At 44.2% G+C, this 22,702-nt stretch overlaps 1 protein-coding gene across 3 annotated transcripts in view; it reads left to right on the top strand.

Annotated features, from left to right (window-relative positions):
• LOC115104505 (trichohyalin-like) overlaps positions 1-22,702 on the top strand; it is a 173,689-nt gene that overhangs the window by 101,310 nt on the left and 49,677 nt on the right. For all 3 annotated transcript variants that reach the window (XM_065007062.1, XM_065007064.1, XM_065007063.1), the window contains 5 exons: positions 1,128-1,229; positions 4,322-4,606; positions 7,228-8,053; positions 14,423-14,507; positions 15,689-15,800. In XM_065007062.1, the coding sequence (XP_064863134.1) occupies positions 1,128-1,229; positions 4,322-4,606; positions 7,228-8,053; positions 14,423-14,507; positions 15,689-15,800 (1,410 nt within the window). The remainder of the gene's footprint in view (positions 1-1,127; positions 1,230-4,321; positions 4,607-7,227; positions 8,054-14,422; positions 14,508-15,688; positions 15,801-22,702) is intronic.

The following is a 22,702-nucleotide window of genomic DNA, read 5'->3' as shown; positions in this document are numbered from 1 at the left end:
AGATATATCATCCCCATATGTATTTCATACTACATCTTTATAACAATTTTCCTTTTCTTGAAAATTGTGGGCTATTTTGCCCTGCATTGTCTAATATCCTAACCTGAAGTAAGGACAATGCTAGCTACAATAATACATATGCCTAGTTTCATATTTATTTTAATTTGTGAGTCTCTTCGAGAAAATTGTCTGCAGTATGCCAAGTTAAATAAAAGTAATCTGAGTGACCTTTTTCATAATTGTAGCAACTATAAAGATCGTTCTGTTCATGAGTTATGGGTGCAAGTTCAGTGAAATTATATTATATTGATAGCAATCCTGAGCAAAACAGAAATGACAGTGGAGGTGTGTGTGTGTGTGTGTGTGTGTGTGTGTGTGTGTGTGTGTGTGTGTGTGTGTGTGTGTGTGTGTGTGTGTGCCTCTGTTTGAGGATATTTACTGAGTCTGTCTACAAATGAATAATCTTTATTACGGGAAAATGTAATTTGGTTCAACTCGGCTGACAAGGTCAACACGGCGGAATGTCATTCTAATCAAATCAAATTGAATCTGTGCTTTATAAAAGAGTTAGCTGTTTGAAGAATGTCTGTATTTGATACTTTATTACATTGTGTAATGAGTTAGATGTGAGTGGGTTCTGTTGAGGAGAGGATCTCATCTGTAGTTGGTGTTTCAGTAATTCTCTACCTCCAGTCTCACTGCACTCTCTGTTTCTGTCTGTCTGTCTGTCTGTCTGTCTGTCTGTCTGTCTGTCTGTCTGTCTGTCTGTCTGTCTGTCTGTCTGTCTGTCTGTCTGTCTGTCTGTCTGTCTGTCTGTCTGTCTGTCTGTCTGAGTCACTGTCTGTCTGAGTCACTGTCTATCTGTCTGCCTGAGTCACTGTCTGTGTCCCTACATGTCTGTCTGTCTGTCTGTCTGTCTGTCGGTCTGTCTGTCTGTCTGAGTCACTGTCTGTCTGTCTGTCTGAGTCACTGTCTATCTGTCTGCCTGAGTCACTGTCTGTGTCCCTACATGTCTGCCTGTCTGTCTGTCAATTGAGTATCTTTCTATGATAGAGTCTATGATAGAGGTAAGTTGAGGGGTAGCTCCAGGTCATGTCCATTAGTAACAGACTGTCATCTCCCCACAGATACTAAAGTATGAGAGTTCTCTGAAGTCCTACCAACAGAATTACTCCTACTCTGATGAGCAGTATTGTGCCTTACAAAGACAGAGACTACAACTGCAGAAGGTAGTAGCCTACATGAATAAAAACATTTGGCAGGACCCCCCTCCACCACACACATACACACACAAAGATGTAGAAGCAAATATGTTGAATGAGCAACTGATGAGCATGGTGACCCTCACAAGTTTGACAAAATGATCTTCTATGTTTCAGTCTAATACTGCTATTTACTTACGTTTGTAGCTCTTTGTAAGTAGTTAAGCCTCGATGTCCTCTCCACGTTTTTCTGTCATTTAGCCCGGAAGGATTTGAGAAAAATTATTGGTTGAAGATAGGCATATGACATTGGTCTACCTCTCGTATTGCGCTGCACAGAAAATCAGAGATTGGAGACGTGTTTAATATCACCCGTACCACATCCTTATGATATATTCAGTGTGTGTGTGTATATATATTTAAGCAGTAAGGCCAGAGGAGGTGTGGTATATGGCCAATATATCACGGCTAAGGATTGTTCTTATGCTCGACGCAACACGGAGTGCCTGGACACAGCCCTTAGTCGTGGTATATTGGCCATATACCACAAACCACCGAGGTGCCTTATTGCTATTATAAACTGGTTACCAACGTAATTAGAGCAGTAAAACTGAATGTTTTGTTGTCTCAGCCAATCAGCATTCAGGGCTCGAACCACCCAGTTTATAGTGTGTGTGTATATATATATATATATATATAGATATGTATGATTATATTATATAATATACATATATATATATATATATATTGTGTGTGTGTGTGTGTGTGTGTGTGTGTGTGTGTGTGTGTGTGTGTGTGTGTGTGTATACAGTGGGGAGAACAAGTATTTGATACACTGCTGATTTTGCAGGTTTTTCTAGGTCTGTCATTTTTATCATAGGTACACTTCAACTGTGAGAGACGGAATCTTAAACAAAAATCCCAAAAATCACATTGTATGATTTTTATGTAATTAATTTTCATTTTATTGCATGACATAAGTATTTGATCACCTACCAACCAGTAAGAATTCTGGCTCTCACAGACCTGTTAGTTTTTCTTTAAGAAGACTCCTGTTCTCCACTCATTACCTGTATTAACTGCACCTGTTTGAACTCGTTACCTGTATAAAAGACACCTGTCCACACACTCAATCAAACAGACTCCAACCTCTCCAAAATGGCCAAGACCAGAGAGCTGTGTAAGGACATCAGGGATAACATTGTAGACCTGCACAAGGCTGGGATGGGCTACAGGACAATAGGCAAGCAGCTTGGTGAGAAGGCAACAACTGTCGGCGCAGTTATTAGAAAATGGAAGAAGTTCAAGATGATGGTCAATCACCCTCGGTCTGGGGCTCCATGCAAGATCTCACCTCGTGGGTCATCAATGATCATGAGGAAGGTGAGGGATCAGCCCAGAACTACACGGCAGGACCTGGTCAATGACCATAAGAGAGCTGGGACCACAGTCTCAAAGAGAACCATTAGTAACACACTACGCCGTCATGGATTAAAATCCTGCAGCGCACGCAAGGTCCCCCTGCTCAAGCCAGGTCATGTCCAGGCCCGTCTGAAGTTTGCCAATGACCATCTGGATGATCCAGAGGAGGAATGGGAGAAGGTCATGTGGTCTGAGGAGACAAAAATAGAGCTTTTTAGTCTAAACTCCACTCGCCGTGTTTGGAGGAAGAAGAAGGATGATTACAACCCCAAGAACACCATCCCAGCCGTGAAGCATGGAGGTGGAAACATCATTCTTTGGGGATGCTTTTCTGCAAAGGGGAGAGGACGACTGCACCGTATTGAGGGGAGGATGGATGAGGCCATGTATCGCGATATCTTGGCCAACAACCTCCTTCCCTCAGTAAGAGCATTGAAGATTGGTCGTGGCTGAGTCATCCAGCATGACAACGACCCGAAACACACAGCCAGGGCAACTAAGGAGTGGCTCCGTAAGAAGCATCTCAAGGTCCTGGAGTGGCCTAGCCAGTCTCCAGACCTGAACCCAATAGAACATCTTTGGAGAGAGCTGAAAGTCCGTATCCTTCAGCCCCGAAACCTGAAGGATCTGGAGAAGGTCTGTATGGAGAAGTGGGCCAAAATCCCTGCTGCAGTGTGTGCAAACCTGGTCAAGAACTACAGGAAACGTATGATCTCTGTAATTGCAAACAAAGGATTCTGTACCAAATATTAAGTTCTGCTTTTCTGATGTGTCAAATACTTATGTCATGCAATAAAATGCAAAACAATTACATAAAAATCATACAATGTGATTTTCTGGATTTTTGTTTTAGATTCCATCTGTCACAGTTGATTTGTACCTATGATAAATAACTACAGACCTCTACATGCTTTGTAAGTGGGAAAACCTGCAAAATCGGCAGTATATCAAATACTTGTTCTCCCCACTGTATACACATACATACACAGTGCCTTCGGAAAGTATTCAGACCCCTTGACTTTTTCCACATTTGTTAGGTTTCAGGCTTATTCAAAAATGTATTAAATAGTTTTCCCTCATCAATCTACACACAATACCACATTGTGTGAAACCACGAAGGTGAAACTTCACTCCAATCTGAGGTCCTGAACACTCTGGAGCAGGTTTTCATCAAGGATCTCTCTGTACTTTGCTCCATTCATTTTTGTCCCGATCCTGACTAGTCTCCCAGTCCCTGCCACTGAAAAACATCCCCATTGCATGATGCTGCCACCACCATGCTTCACCATAGGGATGGTGCCAGGTTTTCTCCTGACGCTTGGCTTGAATACTTTCCGAAAGCACTGTATATGAGCTCAACATGACTTCAAGATACAGGTTGGAATGTCTGACTGAAATATGGGACACATCCACCTTTTTTTTCTAAATTAGTGGTGTTTGAATTTGATGATAAAATGGAGGACATAATTGTTTTGATTGCGGGACAAAGGGCCAAAATGTGTAACGGTCCTGCACAATCCAGGAGGTGGTCACCCTAACTGTACTGAAACTTAACAGTTAAACCAATGGGCATCAATCGAGCAGAGCAGTTTTGGGAGCATATAGCAGTGTGGAGATATATGTCACCAGCAAGTTATTTTTCAGAATACCAGTACCACCATCCCTATAAATAATAATGTGTATTGACTTCTCAACAGCAATCCACAGAGCAGGTAGAGCGCTTGGCCAATTGCGAACAGGCCCTGCTACAGATGAGGGCAGAGTATGCTCGCAGGGAGGAGGAACTAGAGAAGCAGAGCCAGGAGAAGGCGGGGCTAGAGAGAACCCTGCAATCTCTTCACCTGGACCTGGCCGCCTCCCACCGCAAACATCTGGTCACTCACACACAGCTGGAGCAGGAAGTGACACAGCTACAGGAGGAAGTGACAGGCCTACAGGAGGAGCTGGTCGACACCCACGACACCTGTACACAGAGACAACAGGTCAGTTAGGATTAGGAAATGTTTAGGACACCCAGGTGCTTACCCTAACCCAGGGATCTCCAACAGGTTGATTGCAGAGTAGGCTTACCTAGTAGAAGTATATCATGAAGTATATCATTTGAATCTATTTGTTATCTGCAAACTCTACCATGAAATGAGCTGCAGCAGTACAGAACCATCACTAGACCAGCACATTAGATGGCACATTCCTCACTAGCTAGATGTGCAATTAAAGGGCCGGATGCTCAATTAAAGGGGAATTATACAAAAAAATGGCCTTTTGATGTAATTTAACCATTGACATGGCCTCAGAACAATCCAATTCCGTTGTTTCTGTATGAACAGTTGTAATTTTGAGCGTGAAAAAATTGTTTATGAACCATTATTTTACAAGGTATATTGATCAAAAACAGTGCGCTACTTTCTCTTGTACACTAAGGACCTGGGGAAGAGTTGCAGGGGAGAAGAAAAGTATGTGCCTATTTGAAAGCTAGAAAATAATTAGTAGCTCACAACATTTTTCATTCAAGTAGCTCTCATACTAGAAAAGGTTGGTGACCCCTTCTGTAGCCCCTAGCTCCTACCCTATAGCCCCTTGCCCCTATCAGGGTCAGCAGATTTGAAGGAACTGGAAAAATGAGATTAGTAGGCTGGGGTTTCTCTCTCCATGACTGTAGGATGCAATATAATCATTTTCAGCCTAACAGACATGGCATATGAACCCAGATCTAAAAAATATATTCTCTCACACACACTTCTAACCCCTATCCTCCGATTGCCTGACAGAAACAAATTACCCTGCCATTAATTAAAGCTCCAAGTGGTGCCAGGCTCGGCTCAATTGACTCCAATTAACATGTGAAATGGACACTAAATTTTCAAATGAGGTTAAGTGGTGACGAGGGTGTGATAACGACTGGTGCCATGGCACTGTGCCAAGACAAAGCTGCCAGTCTCGGGCACTTGGGTGCCCTGTGTGTGGGTCTACCCCGTTAGCACAAACACATGACATGCGTGTCACACACCCCCAGCAGGCCACCTAATGACTTGTGAGGATAGCGTGTGTGTTGGGAGGATAGCGTGTGTGTTGTGAGGATAGAGTGTGTGTTGTGAGGATAGCGTGTGTGTTGTGAGGATAGCGTGTGTGTTGGGAGGATAGCGCGTGTGTTGGGAGGATAGCGCGTGTGTTGGGAGGATAGCGCGTGTGTTGGGAGGATAGCGCGTGTGTTGGGAGGATAGCGCGTGTGTTGGGAGGATAGCGCGTGTGTTGGGAGGATAGCGCGTGTGTTGGGAGGATAGCGCGTGTGTTGGGAGGATAGCGTGTGTGTTGGGAGGATAGCGTGTGTGTTGTGATTGTCCTTTTCACGTCAGTTCACTCAGCCGTTGTCATGAAGGGACACTGTGCTCTAGCTCAGGGGTTCACAAAGCGTTTTGCTTCATGACCCACAAATTGAGGTGTGTTTTGAGTCGCAACCCACCATAGGGGTTGAGCGTTTAAAAACACACGCACAGACCAAAGAATAAGTCAGAAATATAATCTTGGCAGCGGGGGAAAAATGTAGCCGTTTCAAAGCTAATCTCCTGTAATTGTATACATTCTGCCATGAACCTGAGAGCAACATTTTCAGTTTTTTAAGCTTATTTCCTACAATTCTACGCATTTTGACATGGCTAATGATGTGTTCTATTGCTGAAAGTCAATGTGGGCCTGATTGTCTTTCTTTTATCTTGTTGATTGTAAATTCTCAAAGATTATAGGCTATTACTTTAAAATATATAGCTCCATTATCTTTTCTACATACTTTATATCTGGTTTTAGTCGTTTAAGTTTACACTGAAAACGTTTTTCTATCCCGATAATGTATAAAAATAAAATCATTTTTGCAATGTTGTCCCGTGACCCACCTGGACCCATGAACCGCGAGTGTGTCCTGACCAACAGTTTGGGAACCACTGCTGTAGCTGACGAGCCTGTGTAATGTAACGACACATATAAATCTACATTAATTACATCTGCAAACATAATACATGCGTAGAGAGGGCTGTGGAGCAACTCTGATTACATGTATGGTTGATTATTATTAATGAACAATGATATATTGTGTTAATGTACATCTGAAGTTTAATGGCGCCCTAGACATAGATGAGCTTTAGTTAACATGGGCCTGTATGTGTATGTGTGGACAGAGCTAGATGCTCCTTCAACATGGCTACAACACAGTAGAACAGTTAGGGAGTTGGTATTAGGGAGCAGCCAGTCTACAAAGGCAGGGCCATTGGATGTGATCCATGCACGCAGAATGATTTTGATAATAATTCTGTATGGTATCATCTTTTATTACGTCAGTCTTTCTTTAGGGTTACTTAATAATCACCTCTGTTAATGACATAATGTTTGCGCACACTGTGTTGGAAATTCAAGTATACTGAGAGAGACTTGGACAGTTATTCAAGCAATCTTTATTTAACATCGATTCATTATTGCAATAATTAAGCTTTTCCACCACAACACACACACATACACACACACACACACACACACACACACACACATACACACCTTGGGACCTTTTCGACTGTTTAGATAGTAACTAACAGTCACACACTCTTTCTCTGGCCAGACCATCCAGGGGCAGGATGTCTTGCTCCAGCAAGTTGAGGAGGACCTGAAGGAAACCAAGCTGCTCCTTCAGAGGAGAACCAAGGATCTGAAGGAGGAGAAAGTCTGGGTGCAGAGGCTCAGAAAGGAGGCGCAGGAGCAGAGAGAGGAGGAACACAGACTTGGTGAGGAGGCCAAGGAGATGCTAAAGAGGAAATGCAGGGAGCTGGAGGAAGAGAAAGAGGAGGTGAAGAGGAGAAGCAGGGAGCTGGAGGAAGAGAAAGAGGAGGTGAAGAGGAGAAGCAGGGAGCTGGAGGAAGAGAAAGAGGAGGTGAAGAGGAGAAGCAGGGAGCTGGAGGAAGAGAAAGAGGAGGTGAAGAGGAGAAGCAGGGAGCTGGAGGAAGAGAAAGAGGAGGTGAAGAGGAGAAGCAGGGAGCTGGAGGAAGAGAAAGAGGAGGTGAAGAGGAGAACCAGGGAGCTGGAGGAAGAGAAAGAGGAGGTGAAGAGGAGAACCAGGGAGCTGGAGGAAGATAAAGAGGAGGTGAAGAGGAGAACCAGGGAGCTGGAGGAAGAGAAAGAGGAGGTGAAGAGGAGAACCAGGGAGCTGGAGGAAGAGAAAGAGGAGGTGAAGAGGAGAACCAGGGAGCTGGAAGAGGAGAAAGAGGAGGTGAAGAGGAGAACCAGGGAGCTGGAGGAAGAGAAAGAGGAGGTAAAGAGGAGAACCAGGGAGCTGGAAGAGGAGAAAGAGGAGGTGAAGAGGAGAACCAGGGAGCTTGAGGAAGATAAAGAGGAAGCGCAGACACTCAAAGAGGCCCTGTTGGAACTACGCAGGAGTCACAGACAGACAGGTACTAATCAATCAACATATCTTTATTGTCTTAGTTGAAACACACACCTTTTGTCTGCGAAAGAGAGAGAGAGAGTTACGTTATTGCATGTACAGTAATATACATCACCAAGGCCTGTTTGACTGAAACTGGCCCTGAATGTGTCACGAGCAGAAATAAGCCACGTCAGACTGCAGAGGAGTCGGTCTATGATTGGCTGACTGTGAGATGATCATCAGACAGGTAGGCGGAGTCCGGAGGAAAGAATGATCCATCACATTCTGTTTCTAGAACCCTCGCAACCGTGGAAACACTTCGATGTAAATAACATTTAATATGAGGGTTCCGGGGGAAAGAGCGATCGCAAGGGATGATGGAGGAGAGGAGAGTCTGATAGGAGAGGACAAGACAGCTGGTGATACATATAGATAGGAAAGCCTTATATACTGAAGCTTTCTCCAGCGCAGAGATAATAAGGCCTTTCCTGTCAATGTCACCATCCTGCTTTAGAGTACATCTCAATAATTCATTCACTTTTTCCAAAATAGCATGTTTCCAATGGCATACCTCACTGATCAATAAATCAATGTTACATACTGTAAGTGTTACTAAAGTTGGGCAAAAATGCATATCAGGATAAATTGCCTGAATTGATGTGATAATGATAAATAGAATGATAAGTGTATAACATGTATGTGCACACAGTTTTTTTTAAATGATCCAGTAAACTACTGCTACTAGTTTGATGGTTGTAGCCATCAATTATCCCATTAAGAGATGAATGAAGAACCCTACTACTTGAACCCTATTCATCTCTTAAAGGCCTTAACAATCCCCCATATTCCATTTTAAACACATTTCTTTAGCACAGGCTACTTATTGTACTTGAACGATATCAGCAAAATGCCTGTGGTAAATTATCAGTATGGTCGGTGTGGATAATTTTGGGTTCATCGTCCCAGCTCTAAGTACTACTCAGTGTGCCTTTTAGTAAAGGCTTTATCATGGCCAGAATATGGTGTGTGTATATACTGATGTTGATACAATTAAAACCGCTTATGAATTCTGTTCCACATTTAGAGAACAAACCAATTAACTGTTTTTACCTCGTGTGTGTGTGTGTGTGTGTGTGTGTGTGTGTGTGTGTGTGTGTGTGTGTGTGTGTGTGTGTGTGTGTATATATATATCTCTTTTCCACTTTTAAACACTGATACCTCATCATGTTGATATGGAGAATATTTTTTATTGACATCCTTCATGAAGTATTCACACACAGAAACAAGCATGGTTTAGCTGTAGAATGGTGCCTCTGCAGCAACTCAGATCCACTGGTTGTATATACTGTACAGTGCAGGATGTAAATAGGATGTTTATTGTGTTAACCAGTGGATCTGAGTTGCTGCAGAGACACCATTCTATTCCCTGTCTTTAACACTCGTTTGGAGTTTAAAGATGATGAAATGACCAGCGTATATTTCTGGTTTAGACCCTGGAGAGAGACATAGCAGCCCTCAAATCCACCTCCACTCACACACACACACACCCGTTACAGTGCCTTCAGAAAGTATTCAAACCCCTTGACTTTTTCCACATTTTGCTGTGTTACAGCCTGAATTTAAAATGGATTAAATAGAGATTTATTGTCACTGGCCTACACCCAATACTCCATAATGTCACTGGCCTACACCCAATACTCCATAATGTCACTGGCCTACACCACAATACTCCATAATGTCACTGGCCTACACCCAATACTCCATAATGTCAAAGTGGAATTATGTTGTTAGAACATTTGACCAATTAGTTAAAAATGAAAGCTAAAATGTCTTGAGTCAATAAGTATTCAACCCCTTTGTTATGGGGTTGAATAACAAAAGGTTTGTGCTTAACAAGTCACATAATAAAAATGTGCTTAACAAGTCACATAATAAGTTTCATGGACTCACTTTGTGTGCAGTGATATTTGAATGAATACCCTTGTAGCCCACACATACAGATAATTGTAAGGTTCCTCAGTCGAGCAGTGAATTTCAAATACAGATTCAACCACAAAGACCAGGGAAGTTTTCCAATGCTTCACAAAGAAGGGTAGAAGGATAAAAAAGGATAGAAGGATAGAAAAACAGGCATTGAATATCCCTTTCAGCATGATGAAGATAACTAATTACACTTTAGATGGTGTATGAACACACCCAGTCACTACAAAGATACAGGCGTCCTTCCTAACTCAGTTGCCGGAAAGGAAGGAAAACGCTCAGGGATTTCAGCATGAGGCCAATGGTGACTTTAAAACAGTTACAGAGTTTAATGGCTGTTATAGGAGAAATCTGGGTCAAATCCAATACAGCACATTACTGAGTGCCACTCTCCATATTTTGAAGGATAGTGGTTGCTGCCTCATGTTATGGGCATGCTTGTAATCGTTAAGGACTGAGGAGTTTTTCAGGATAAAAAAAGAAACGGAATGGAGCTAAGCACAGTCAAAATCCTAGAGGAAATCATTGTTCAATCTGCTTTCCACCAGACACTGGGAGCTTAATTCACCTTTCAGCAGGACAATAACCCAAACACAAACCCAAATCTACACTGGAGTTGCTTACCAAGAAGACAGTGAATGCTCCTGAGTGGCCAAGGTATATTTTCAGGCAGTTTTAAGTAAAAAACTGTATGGCAAGACCTGAGAATTATTGTCTGGCATTGATCAACAACCAATTTGACAGAGCTTGAAGAATTTTGAAAAGAATAATGTGCAAATGTTGCTCAGTCCAGGAGTGGAAGGCTCTTTGAGACTTACCCAGAAAGACTCACAGCTGTAATCACTGCCAGGGGATTCTAACATGTATTGACTCAGGGGGTTAAATACACTACATGACCAAAAGTATGTGGGCACCTGCTTGCCGAAAATCATTCCGAAATCATGGGCATTAATATGGAGTTGCCCCCCCCCCTTTGCTGCTATAATAGCCTCAACTCTTCTGGGAAGGCTTGCCACTAGATGTTGGAACATTGCTGCAGGGACTTGCTTCCATTCAGCCACAAGAGCATTAGTGAGGTCAGGCACTGATGTTGGGCGATTATGCCTGGTTTGCAGTCTGCGTTCCATTTCATCCCAACGGTGTTTGATGGGGCTGAGGTCAGGGCTTTGTGCAGGCCAGTCAAGTTCTTCCACATTGAATTTGACAAACTATTTCTATATGGACCTCGCTTTGTGCACGGGTGCATTGTCATGCTGAAACAGGAAAGGGCCTTCCCCAAACTACTACCACAAAGCTGGAAGCACAGAATTGTCTAGAATGTCATTGTATGCTATAGTGTTAAGATTTCCCTTAACTGGAACTAGCCCAAACCATGTAAAACAGCCCCAGCCCATTATTCATTTTCCACCAAACTTTACAGTTGGCACTATGCATTGGGGCAGATAGAGTTCTCTTGGTATCTGCCAAACCCAGATTCGTCCGCCGGACTACCAGATAGTGACGAGCCGTTCATCACTCCAGAGAACGCTCCAGGAAATGGGTTTACACTGCTCCAGAGTCCAATGGTGGTAAGCTTTACACCACTCCAAGCATTGTATGGAGTGGTGTAAGGCTCGCCGTCATTGGACTCTAGAGCAGTGTAAACCCATTTCATGAAGCTTCAATGAACAGTTATTGTGCTGACGTTGCTTCCAGAGGCAGTTTGGAACTCGGTAGTGACTGTTGCAACCGAGGACAGACTATTTTTACGCACTCCCATTCTGTGAGCTGGTGTGGCCTACCACTTCGCGGCTGAGCCATTGTTGTTCCTAGACGTTTCCACTTCACAATAACAACACTTACAGTTGACCGGGGCAGCTCAACTGCCAATGTTGTTTATGGAGATTGCATGGCTGTGTGCTCAATTTTATACACCTATCATCAACGGCTGTTGCTGAAATAACCAAATCCACTAATTTGAAGGGGTGTCCACATACATTTCTATGCATAGTGTATATGTGACCCGATTCATGAAACTAGATGTGCGTTGCAAGCCACGACTTCACAGGAGAGCCGATTCATGAAACTAGACGTGCATTGCAAGCCACGACTTCACAGGAGAGCCGATTCATGAAACTAGACGTGCGTTGCAAGCCACGACTTCACAGGAGAGCCGATTCATGAAACTAGACGTGCGTTGCAAGCCACGACTTCACAGGAGAGCCGATTCATGAAACTAGACGTGCGTTGCAAGCCACGACTTCACAGGAGAGCCGATTCATGAAACTAGACGTGCGTTGCAAGCCACGACTTCACAGGAGAGCCGATTCATGAAACTAGACGTGCGTTGCAAGCCACGACTTCACAGGAGAGCCGTTTGAACGTAATTATTATTTTTTTAAACAAAATGCGTTTTTGAGCCCGAACACAGACAACCAAACACATTATCATTTGCACTGATCGTTGCTATTATTGTTCTAGAACACACACACACACACAGGTCTGTGTCTGCGTATCCAGCCAGTGTGATATAAATTATAAATGTAGCCTAATAAAAAGAAAGAGAGAAGGCAGGTAGAAGCAGAAGAAAATGACTGGTGTTACAGCAGTGTATTGATCAGTGTGTATCAAAGGAGGATGTGAGACACCAGATTACCTGCTAGTCTGAGCGTTAGGTAGTGTGTTAGAGTGTTATAGCCCGGGGCTCATCTTCCACTGCCAGATCACTGTAAATACAACACTGACAGAGAGCGGGAGTGCGTGCGTGTGTGTGTGTGTGTGTGTGTTTTGCATCACTGGATGGAAGTAAGGCAAAGGCCCATCTGTTTTTGTAACTCCCTCAAAATAAAGAAGGAAGATACAACCCACTCAGCCAGGACACTAACTGGTTCTGGGTCTGTTCTGCTCCTACAGTCTCCATAGAAATTGACAATATTAAACCTTAATAACTGAAATAGCATTTTCTAGTTTCTGCATGTGTTGTTTGGGGTTACAGTACAAAGTCTGCTCTCCTAACCTTTGCCTGTGTGTTTGTAAACAGGAAAGCCTGTGCAGCATTAATTGCCCTCCCTGGATGGTCAGTGTGAGAGAGGTTATATTGAACTGATTCCTGATGAATGTGAATCAACCTGAGATGCATCTTTACTCGTTCTCTTTATATCGATTATTTAGATTCATAACAAACTTTTACCTTGAGATTCAGCAATCGAGCCAAGGTGGGCTGGAATAAAATAATGAAAATAAATCAAAGTCTGTTTGTGCATCGTAAAATATTTACAGGTTCCAGTTTCCTACGGCTGCAATTTAAACCGTTTGGATTCTGCAAAGCCATAAATGAATCATGGATTTATCAAGTGTTGATGTTTTAGTATTCATTTTCCCGTCCTTTTCTCTCCAGTCCTCCCACCACAATCACTGCGTATGTCACTAATAGCATCATACCCATTTCTCACCATTTTAAAATGCACACACATAAATGCAAGCAGACATATCCATGACACACAGGTGACCTGGAGTTTAGCGTTCCATATTGCATCCTGACTGAGTGGCAAAAACTGTCTAAAACAATGGTTTTAAACCCACAATGAATAAAAGGGGCGACAGAGGTTATCCGAAAATGTGTCTTTTAAGCAAATGGTGACTCGCTGAAAAACAGACGCATGAAAATGCAAGGCTATTCTGTTTCACAAAGAGCAAAAACCTTTGTATGCTTTATAAACACACTATGCTAAACCTACTACATGGTGGACAATATGATTTTATTCCATGTAGATAGAAGAGAACGAGAGAGGGAGAGAGACAGAGAGAGACAGATAGGGAAACAAAATGATTGAATGGATGGGTACACACTTGGTGTGCTGTGTAAGGTGAGGAGTGCCATCTATTGACCGAAAGAGGAAGTGTTTCCTTTGTGTGACACAACAAAGCCCTGTTTTGACAGGGTTCATAGTGGCTAAATGTTTGTTCTCTGGCTTTGTGTGCCTTTAATGAGAAGCTACTTGCATTGTTCTCTTTTTAAATCATTTGACTGCATTTTATTTAGAGCTTTATTTTATTTGCATCTAAGGTTCATTGCTCATCTCTTTGCTACGTACTACAATTTGTTCTTTAGGAATAATAGTCACATACTGTATAACCTTGAATAGTTGAAGAATGCATTATACATGAACCCGCACTTACGTTTTAATATAAAGATGATGGGTTATTAGTTGTGGCATATGAAAATGGTTTAGAATTTATAGAAGTAATTTTCAGGGGAAGTATGAATTAATGTTTCGACAGACAAACATCTTTCAAATGTGGTTTCATTTTGCCTCCTATGCGTTCATAATGTACTGCTCCCTGTTGAACTGAAGCCAATAGTTTTCATGATGTCTCTCTCTTTCTGTCTCTCTCTTTCTGTCTCTCTCTCTTTCTGTCTCTCTCCCTTTATCAGTGGAGGAGCTGTCATGTCGTGGAGAGGAGGTTTGGAGGTTGGAGGGGAGTGTGAGAGAAGGAAGACAGGCAGAGGAGAGGAGGAGGTAAGAAGGGAACACAGGGAATTAACACACTTCTTCAGGTCTCAGACAAGGTTACTCTACACGCCAGCAGTACTCATATTAGAGAATGTGCATCTTGGCCTGCCCTGTACCGTGCCGTACATGAGGTCACCAAGTTCAAAGTTCACAGGTTGACCCGTGTCTCTTCAGCATTGTGATGACATCAGCATAAATGCAGCATGAAATGTCTGGTGTCTGTCTGTGGTTGTGGTCTAGATCTCTGCCAGTATGGTGACCTCATCACATTAATGCAGAATCCTCTCTGCCCCCGTCTCTCTCACCCCTTCTCTCTCATCCCTTCTCTCTCTCTCTCTCCCTCTCTCACCCCTTCTCTCTCCCTTTCTCTCGCTCTCTCCCTTTCTCTTTCTACTCCCTCTCACTCCCTCTTTCGCGCTCTCTTTCTCTCCCTCTCTCTAAATTGTTAACATCCATATGGGCCAATAGCTAAGAGGAGTCTGTATGAGAAAAGCGCTCCCAAATGGTCATTATTCAACTAAACATGAACATGATGCTAAATGGATTTCAGCTGTTTCTGGGAAGTTCCCCATCCCACCCTCCTTCTCTTCCCCTGATTCCCCCATTATCCCCTCTATCCTCTTCTCCACCCCTCTCTCTTCCATATTTTTTATAGTGACCTGAGAAGACGGTCTTTGGGCTCTATAGCCAATTTTTACCACATATGTACATCACTCCTGAATATACATTGAAGTTGGTGCATATTGAGACTGTACTGTGGATGTGTATAGCCCGTATATTTAGGTTTGCTATAGGATCTGTATATTTACTCGTCCTATATATTGTGTGTATATTTAGCTGTGTTGTGCCCAGTCGGTCTGCCAGTGGGGTCCATGGGGGCTCCGCTGGGGCTGCCTGCGCTGGGGCTGCTCTGGGGCTGCTCTGGGGATGGGGTTGGTCGGGAGCTTGAGGAAATGCTCATAATTTGTCGTATTGATCGAGTAACCACGGCAGCCAGTCTCTATTGAGGCAGAGCAGAAATAGACCCCCTATCGATCACATTCAGATTCCCCCCTGTTCTTACTGACACTATTCGGCCTAGTTCCAAATCAGTCCCTAGGCACTTCCCTGTGTCCTAGCCCCTTCCCTAAGCCCCCTACTACTGTGATGTTTACCTGTGTGTGTGTGTGTGTGTGTGTGTGTTGCAGGCTGACAGTGGAGAGGCTGGAGAGGCAGTCTGCAGAGCTGAGACTTGCCCTACAGCAGGCCATGGAGAACACACTCAACACACAGAGAGACAACCACACAACACAGGAACAAGTAAACACACACACCTCAACTTATATCCTTCTCTCTCTCCCTACTTCTGATTAGTCCTGTGAATTGATTAGCAGAGCATGGATTGTTTTATAAACCTAGAAATGTACTTTAGAAGGGGCTAGGACACTGGGAAGGGGCTAGGACACGGGGTAGAGGCTAGGACACACGGGGAAGGGGCTAGGACACAGGGAAGGGGCAAGGAACTGATTTGGAGTCTCAGACCCACTCTTTCTCTCTCTGATCAAATCAAACTTTTTTGTCACATGCGCCGAATGTGCATAGACCTTACCGTGAAATGCTTACTTACAAGCCATTAACCAACAGTGCAGTTCAAGAAGAGTTAAGAAAATATTTAACAAGTAGACTAAAATAAAAAGTAATAATAAAAAGTAACACAATAACAATAACATTAACGAGGCTATATACAGTACCAAGTACCAAGTCAGTGTGCGGGGCTACAGGTTAGTTGAGGTCATTTGTACACTTAGGTGGGGGTGAAGTGACTACACAGATAATAAGCAGCAAGTAGTAGCGGCTTTCCTCTGACACCGCCTATTATATAGGTCCTGGAAGGGCAGGAAGTGATGTACTGGGCCATTCGCACTACCCTCTGTAGCGCCGTACGGTCAGATGCCGAGCAGTTGCCATACCAGGCGGTGATGCAACCGGTCAGGATGCTCTCGATGGTGCAGCTGTAGAACCTTTTGAGGATCTGGGGGCCCATGCCAAATATTTTCTGTCTCCTGAGAGGGAAAGGTTTCCTCTTCACAACTGTCTTGGTATGTTTGGACCATAATAGTTTGTTGGTGATGTGGACACCAGGGAACTGGAACTCTTGTCCCGCTTTAATACTGCCCCGTCGATGTTAATAGGGGCCTGTTCGGCTTGCCTTTTCCTGTAGTCCACGATCAGCTCCTTTGTCTTACTCACATTGAGGGAGAGGTTGTTGTCCTGGCACCACACTGCCAGTTCTCTGACCTTCTCCCTACAGGCCGTCTCATTGTTGTCAGTGATCAGGCCGTACCACTGTGTGTCATCAGCAAACTTAATGATGGTGTTGGAGTCGTGTTTGGCCACACAGTTGTGGGTGAACAGGAAATAGAGAAGGGGACTAAGTACACACCCCTGAGGGGCCCCAGTGTTGAGGATCAGCGTGGCAGACGTGTTGTTGCCCACTCTTACCACCTGGGGGTGGCCCGTAAGGAAGTCTAGGATCCATTTGCAGAGGGAGGTGTTTAATCCCAGGGTCCTTAGATTAATTACATTTACATTTAAGTCATTTAGCAGACGCTCTTATCCAGAGCGACTTACAAATTGGTGCGTTCACCTTAAGACATCCAGTGGAACAGCCACTTTACAATAGTGCATCTAAATCTTTTAAGGGGGGGGTGAGAAGGATTACTTTATCCTATCCTAGGTATTCCTGAAAGAGGTGGGGTTTCAGGTGTCTCCGGAAGGTGGTGATTGACTCCGCTGTCCTGGCGTCGTGAGGGAGTTTGTTCCACCATTGGGGGGCCAGAGCAGCGAACAGTTTTGACTGGGCTGCGCGGGAACTGTACTTCCTCAGTGGTAGGGAGGCGAGCAGGCCAGAGGTGGATGAACGCAGTGCCCTTGTTTGGGTGTAGGGCCTGATCAGATCCTGGAGGTACTGAGGTGCCGTTCCCCTCACAGCTCCGTAGGCAAGCACCATGGTCTTGTAGCGGATGCGAGCTTCAACTGGAAGCCAGTGGAGAGAGCGGAGGAGCGGGGTGACGTGAGAGAACTTGGGAAGGTTGAACACCAGACAGACGGGCAGCGGCGTTCTGGATGAGTTGTAGGGGTTTAATGGCACAGGCAGGGAGCCCAGCCAACAGCGAGTTGCAGTAATCCAGACGGGAGATGACAAGTGCCTGGATTAGGACCTGCGCCGCTTCCTGTGTGAGGCAGGGTCGTACTCTGCGGATGTTGTAGAGCATGAACCTACAGGAACGGGCCACCGCCTTGATGTTAGTTGAGAACGACAGGGTGTTGTCCAGGATCACGCCAAGGTTCTTAGCGCTCTGGGAGGAGGACACAATGGAGTTGTCAACCGTGATGGCGAGATCATGGAACGGGCAGTCCTTCCCGGGAGGAAGAGCAGCTCCGTCTTGCCGAGGTTCAGCTTGAGGTGGTGATCCGTCATCCACACTGATATGTCTGCCAGACATGCAGAGATGCGATTCGCCACCTGGTCATCAGAAGGGGGAAAGGAGAAGATTAATTGTGTGTCGTCTGCATAGCAATGATAGGAGAGACCATGTGAGGTTATGACAGAGCCAAGTGACTTGGTGTATAGCGAGAATAGGAGAGGGCCTAGAACAGAGCCCTGGGGGACGCCAGTGGTGAGAGCGCGTGGTGAGGAGACAGATTCTCGCCACGCCACCTGGTAGGAGCGACCTGTCAGTTAGGACGCAATCCAAGCGTGGGCCGCGCCGGAGATGCCCAACTCGGAGAGGGTGGAGAGGAGGATCTGATGAGCTTCATGGGCACTATGGTGTTGAACACTAAGCTGTTGTCAATGAAGAGCACTTCATGCCTACTGACGTGAGTCCCAGGTGGCGGTAATCATTTAGGCAGGTTACCTTCACTTCCTTGGGCACAGGGACTATGGTGTCTGGTTGAAACATGTAGGTATTACAGACTCGGTCAGGGATAAGTTGAAAATGTCAGTGAAGACCCTTGCCAGTTGGTCCGCGCATGCTCTGAGTACACGTTCTGGTAATCCGTCTGGCCCTGCGGCTTTGTGAATGTTGAACTAAAGGTTTTGTTCACATTGGCTACCGAGAGCGTTATCACACAGTCATCCAGAACAGCTGGTGCTCTCGTTCATGCTTCAGTGTTGCTTGCCTCGAAGCAAGCATAAAAGGCATTTAGCTCGTCTGGTAGGCTTGCATCACTGGGCAGCTCGTGTCTGGGTTTCCCTTTGTAGCCCATAATAGTTTTCAAGCCCTGCCACATCCGACGAGTGTCAGAGCCGGTGTAGTAGGATTCAATCTTAATCATGTATTGACGTTTTGCTTGTTTGATGGTTCATCTGAGGACATAGGGATTTCTTATAAGCGTCCGTATTAGTCTCCCGCTCCGTTAAAGCAGCAGCTCTAGCGTTTAGCTCGATGCGGATGTGGCCTGTCATCCATGGCTTCTGGTTGGGATATGTACGTACAGTCACTCTGGGGACGTCGTCGTCAATGCACTTATTGATGAAGCCGATGACTGAGGTGGTGTACTCCTCAATGCCATTGGATGAATCCCGGAACATATTCCAGTCTGTGCTAGCGAAACAGTCCTGTAGTGTAGCATCTGCCTCATCTGACCACTTCCAGATTGAACGAGTCACTGGTACTTCCTGCTTTAGTTTTTGCTTGTAAGCAGGAATCAGGAGGATAGAATTATGATCAGATTTGCCAAATGGAGGGTGGGGGAGAGCTTTGTATGCATATCTGTGTGTGATGTAAAGGCTGTCTAGGATTTTTTTTTCTGGTTGCATGTGACATGTTGGTAAAAATTTGGTAGAACTGATTTAAGTTTGCCTGCATTAAAGTCCCTGGCCACTAGGAGCGCCGCCTCTGGGTGAGCATTTTCTTCTTTGATTATGGCCTTATAGAGTTGGTTGAGAGCGGTCTTAGTGCCAGCTTCTTTCTGTGGTGGTAAATAGACGGCTATGAATAATATAGAATAATGAGAATTCTCTTGGTAGATAGTGTGGTCTACAGCTTATCATAAGGTACTCTACCTCAGGCGAGCTAAACCTCAAGTCTTCTTTAATATTAGACATTACGCATCATCTGTTATTGATAAATAGACACACACCCCCTCCCCTCGTGGAGGTAGCGTCTCTCTTCAGACGGTGCATGAAAAAACCTGCTAGCGTTATATTGTCCGTATCGTTGTTCAGCGATGTCTCGGTGAAACATAAGATGTTACAGTTTTTAATGTCCCCTTGGTAGGATAATCTTAATCGTAGGTCATCAATTTCCTTTTCTAATGATTGCACGTTAGCAAGAAGAACGGATGGCAGTGGGAGTCTATTAGCTCGTCTACGGATTCTCAGAAGGCCGCCCCATCTGCAGCCCCTTTTCCTGCGTCTTTTCTTCACGCAAAAGGAGGGGATCTGGGCCTGTTCCAGGGAAAGCAGGATATCCTTCTCGTCGGACTTGTTAAAGGAAAAAGTTTCTTCCAGTCTTCCAGTTCTCATCCTCCTGTCAGTGTAAAGTTGGAATGTTGAATCATTCAATCTGTAGGCTAAATTATGTACCACACAGATCAGTGCTAGATGTTTTTTTTCAATGTATTGAACTAAGTGTTTTTAAAAGCCAAAGCTGTACACGCACACGTACATCAATGGTTGTGTGTCTCTGCATGGGTCCAGTTCCAATCAAAGCCCTGAGGTGTTCAGTGAAGATGTTTCTGCAGCCATCTTCAAACACATCCCCATAACTGATTAGACCAGTCACACTGACATAGAGCTGATCAGAGTCATTCATGCTGTTTTTGACAGCATTAGTGATGGCTTTGTGACACACACACACACACACACGTGTGTGTACGTGTGTGTGTTTAAGTGTTTTAATGAGAGTCTAAAGTGAACTTTTTTGCTAGTTAGCGTTAGCCGCTCGTTAGTGTGTCAAACTTTTATCTCTTCCGCCTCCAGCAGGCCAGTATAAATATGGCCTGCTCTGATGTCACAGATGTTGTGTTTACTGTAAATATCAGTTCGCCATCTGAAAAGTTTAGGTCTAATTTTAATTGAGTAATTAAGTCAGCGAGAGAAAGTGCAGATTTAACCAAATGTTGTTGTTTTTCTTGCTCAGTAGGCAATATGGAGGATTATATGGCAGAGGATTCTGAAAAGGCTTGTGTTGTCATCAGTGTGTGTGAGTGTGTGCATGTGTTTGTGTGCGTGCGTGTGTGTGTTCTTGCGTTTATATGTGTCCACTGTCCAGGTGATGGATCCTTCTGGTTAAGCCTAATGAGGTGTTCTGATGAATCAGGATGAAATGGTGTCTGAAACGGCCTCATCTGCTGCCCAGACCCCTTCAGATATATTACCTGATGGACAACCAGACCCCTTCAGATATATTACCTGATGGACAACCAGAACTCTTCAGATATATTACCTGATGGACAACCAGACCCCTTCAGATATATTACCTGATGGGCAACCAGAACTCTTCAGATATATTACCTGATGGACAACCAGAACTCTTCAGATATATTACCTGATGGACAACCAGAACTCTGCTGCCCAGACCCCTTCAGATATATTACCTGATGGACAACCAGAACTCTTCAGATATATTACCTGATGGACAACCAGAACTCTTCAGATATATTACCTGATGGACAACCAGAACTCTTTAGATATATTACCTGATGAACAATCAGAACTCTTCAGATATATTACCTGATGGACAACCAGAACTCTTCAGATATATTACCTGATGAACAACTAGAACTCTTCAGATATATTACCTGATGGACAACCAGAACTCTTCAGACATGTTACCTGATGAACAACCATAAGTGGCACTGAGTGGCGATAAATTGTTTTAGAATTACTTCTGCAAGATGACCATTTCTTCTTATTAAGTTATTTGGTGCACGTGTGTATGCATGTTAGCTCGTGTGTGTGCGTGTGTTCATGTGTTGTATACAGTAGTATTTATCTTAGTCTTACTTAGATCTGTCACAGACAGGTGGCCTTGCTAAAGCCCTGTAGTAGAAACAGTAGTTAGAGGGTTAAAGGATGCTATCTGGTGTAATGAGAGAACCTCTAGTGTGTACTGAAACAGATCAGCCTTGTTTGTGTGTGTGTGTGTGTGTGTGTGTGTGTGTGTGTGTGTGCTCTCCTTCTATCTCCATCCCACACAGCTCATTAGGCAGGAATCCTGTGCTTCATTTGAGAGAGGTGACGGTTGGACAGGCAAACTGGCCACTGTCTGACACATACACACGTACGGGTATCTCACTCTGATCATAGGAAATGGAGACCTGGACACTAACTCTTTGGGGGAAAAGGGATGTGTAAAAGGTGCGTGTTCTTACCTATTTGAAGGTATTTGACCCAGGATTGATCTGTGCTAGCATGGACAGATTCTAATTTCACCACCCCTATCTTTTCACTAGTCCCTCCCTCTGACCCCGGCCCTGTTTACACACCATCAGTGTTGGCACTGGAGCGTCTTCTAGAAAGGCACAGTTGAGGCGGGACTGTTGAGTCGGGACTGTTGTAGCGGGACCTAACTAACATATACTGTATGTCCGAGACAAAACCTTGAAGAAAAGTTCAAAACAAACCATCCAACTATTGATGTTATAATTTATAGGGCTTTTTCTCAGGACTGTACGGCTGTTCCCTGTGCCAGCCTAGCTCGATCGGCGAGTTCTCTTTTTCTGGCGTATATTTGCGAAACATTCTGATGAGGCTATGTGTCAGAGCAGATGTAATGAAGAAAGCCATCAGAGTCATTAATATGGTTTATCTGATCTGCTGTTGGCTCACTGGCCAAACTAATGTAGGGACATGTCATCAGCATTAAGCAGAGGAGGACTCACATGCACGTACGCGCGCACACACACACACACACACACTCATCATGATCATCACCATTAAGTAATCAGCTCAGAGACATGCTTAGGAATTCAACCCTACACACACACACCAGATATATAATTCAGATCTCTTAGTGATGAGTATACATATTTAACTGATGTCAGCTCTGCTGGGGGGTTTTAATTGGAAAGAAAGTTTTTATAAAATTAATGTTTTATAAAAATGTGTTTAACAATAAATGTCTTCATTAATTTGATGAAGGTATCTGCTAAAATGAGCTGAGTGGTTTAAGTCTAATGGATGAAGGTTCCTCTCTGGTGTTGTTCTATCC

Source organism: Oncorhynchus nerka, linkage group LG22 (assembly GCF_034236695.1).
Source record: "Oncorhynchus nerka isolate Pitt River linkage group LG22, Oner_Uvic_2.0, whole genome shotgun sequence".
NCBI lineage: Eukaryota > Metazoa > Chordata > Actinopteri > Salmoniformes > Salmonidae > Oncorhynchus > Oncorhynchus nerka.
Note: the sequence above shows the minus strand (reverse complement) of the source record. Positions and strands in the feature narration are given on the sequence as shown.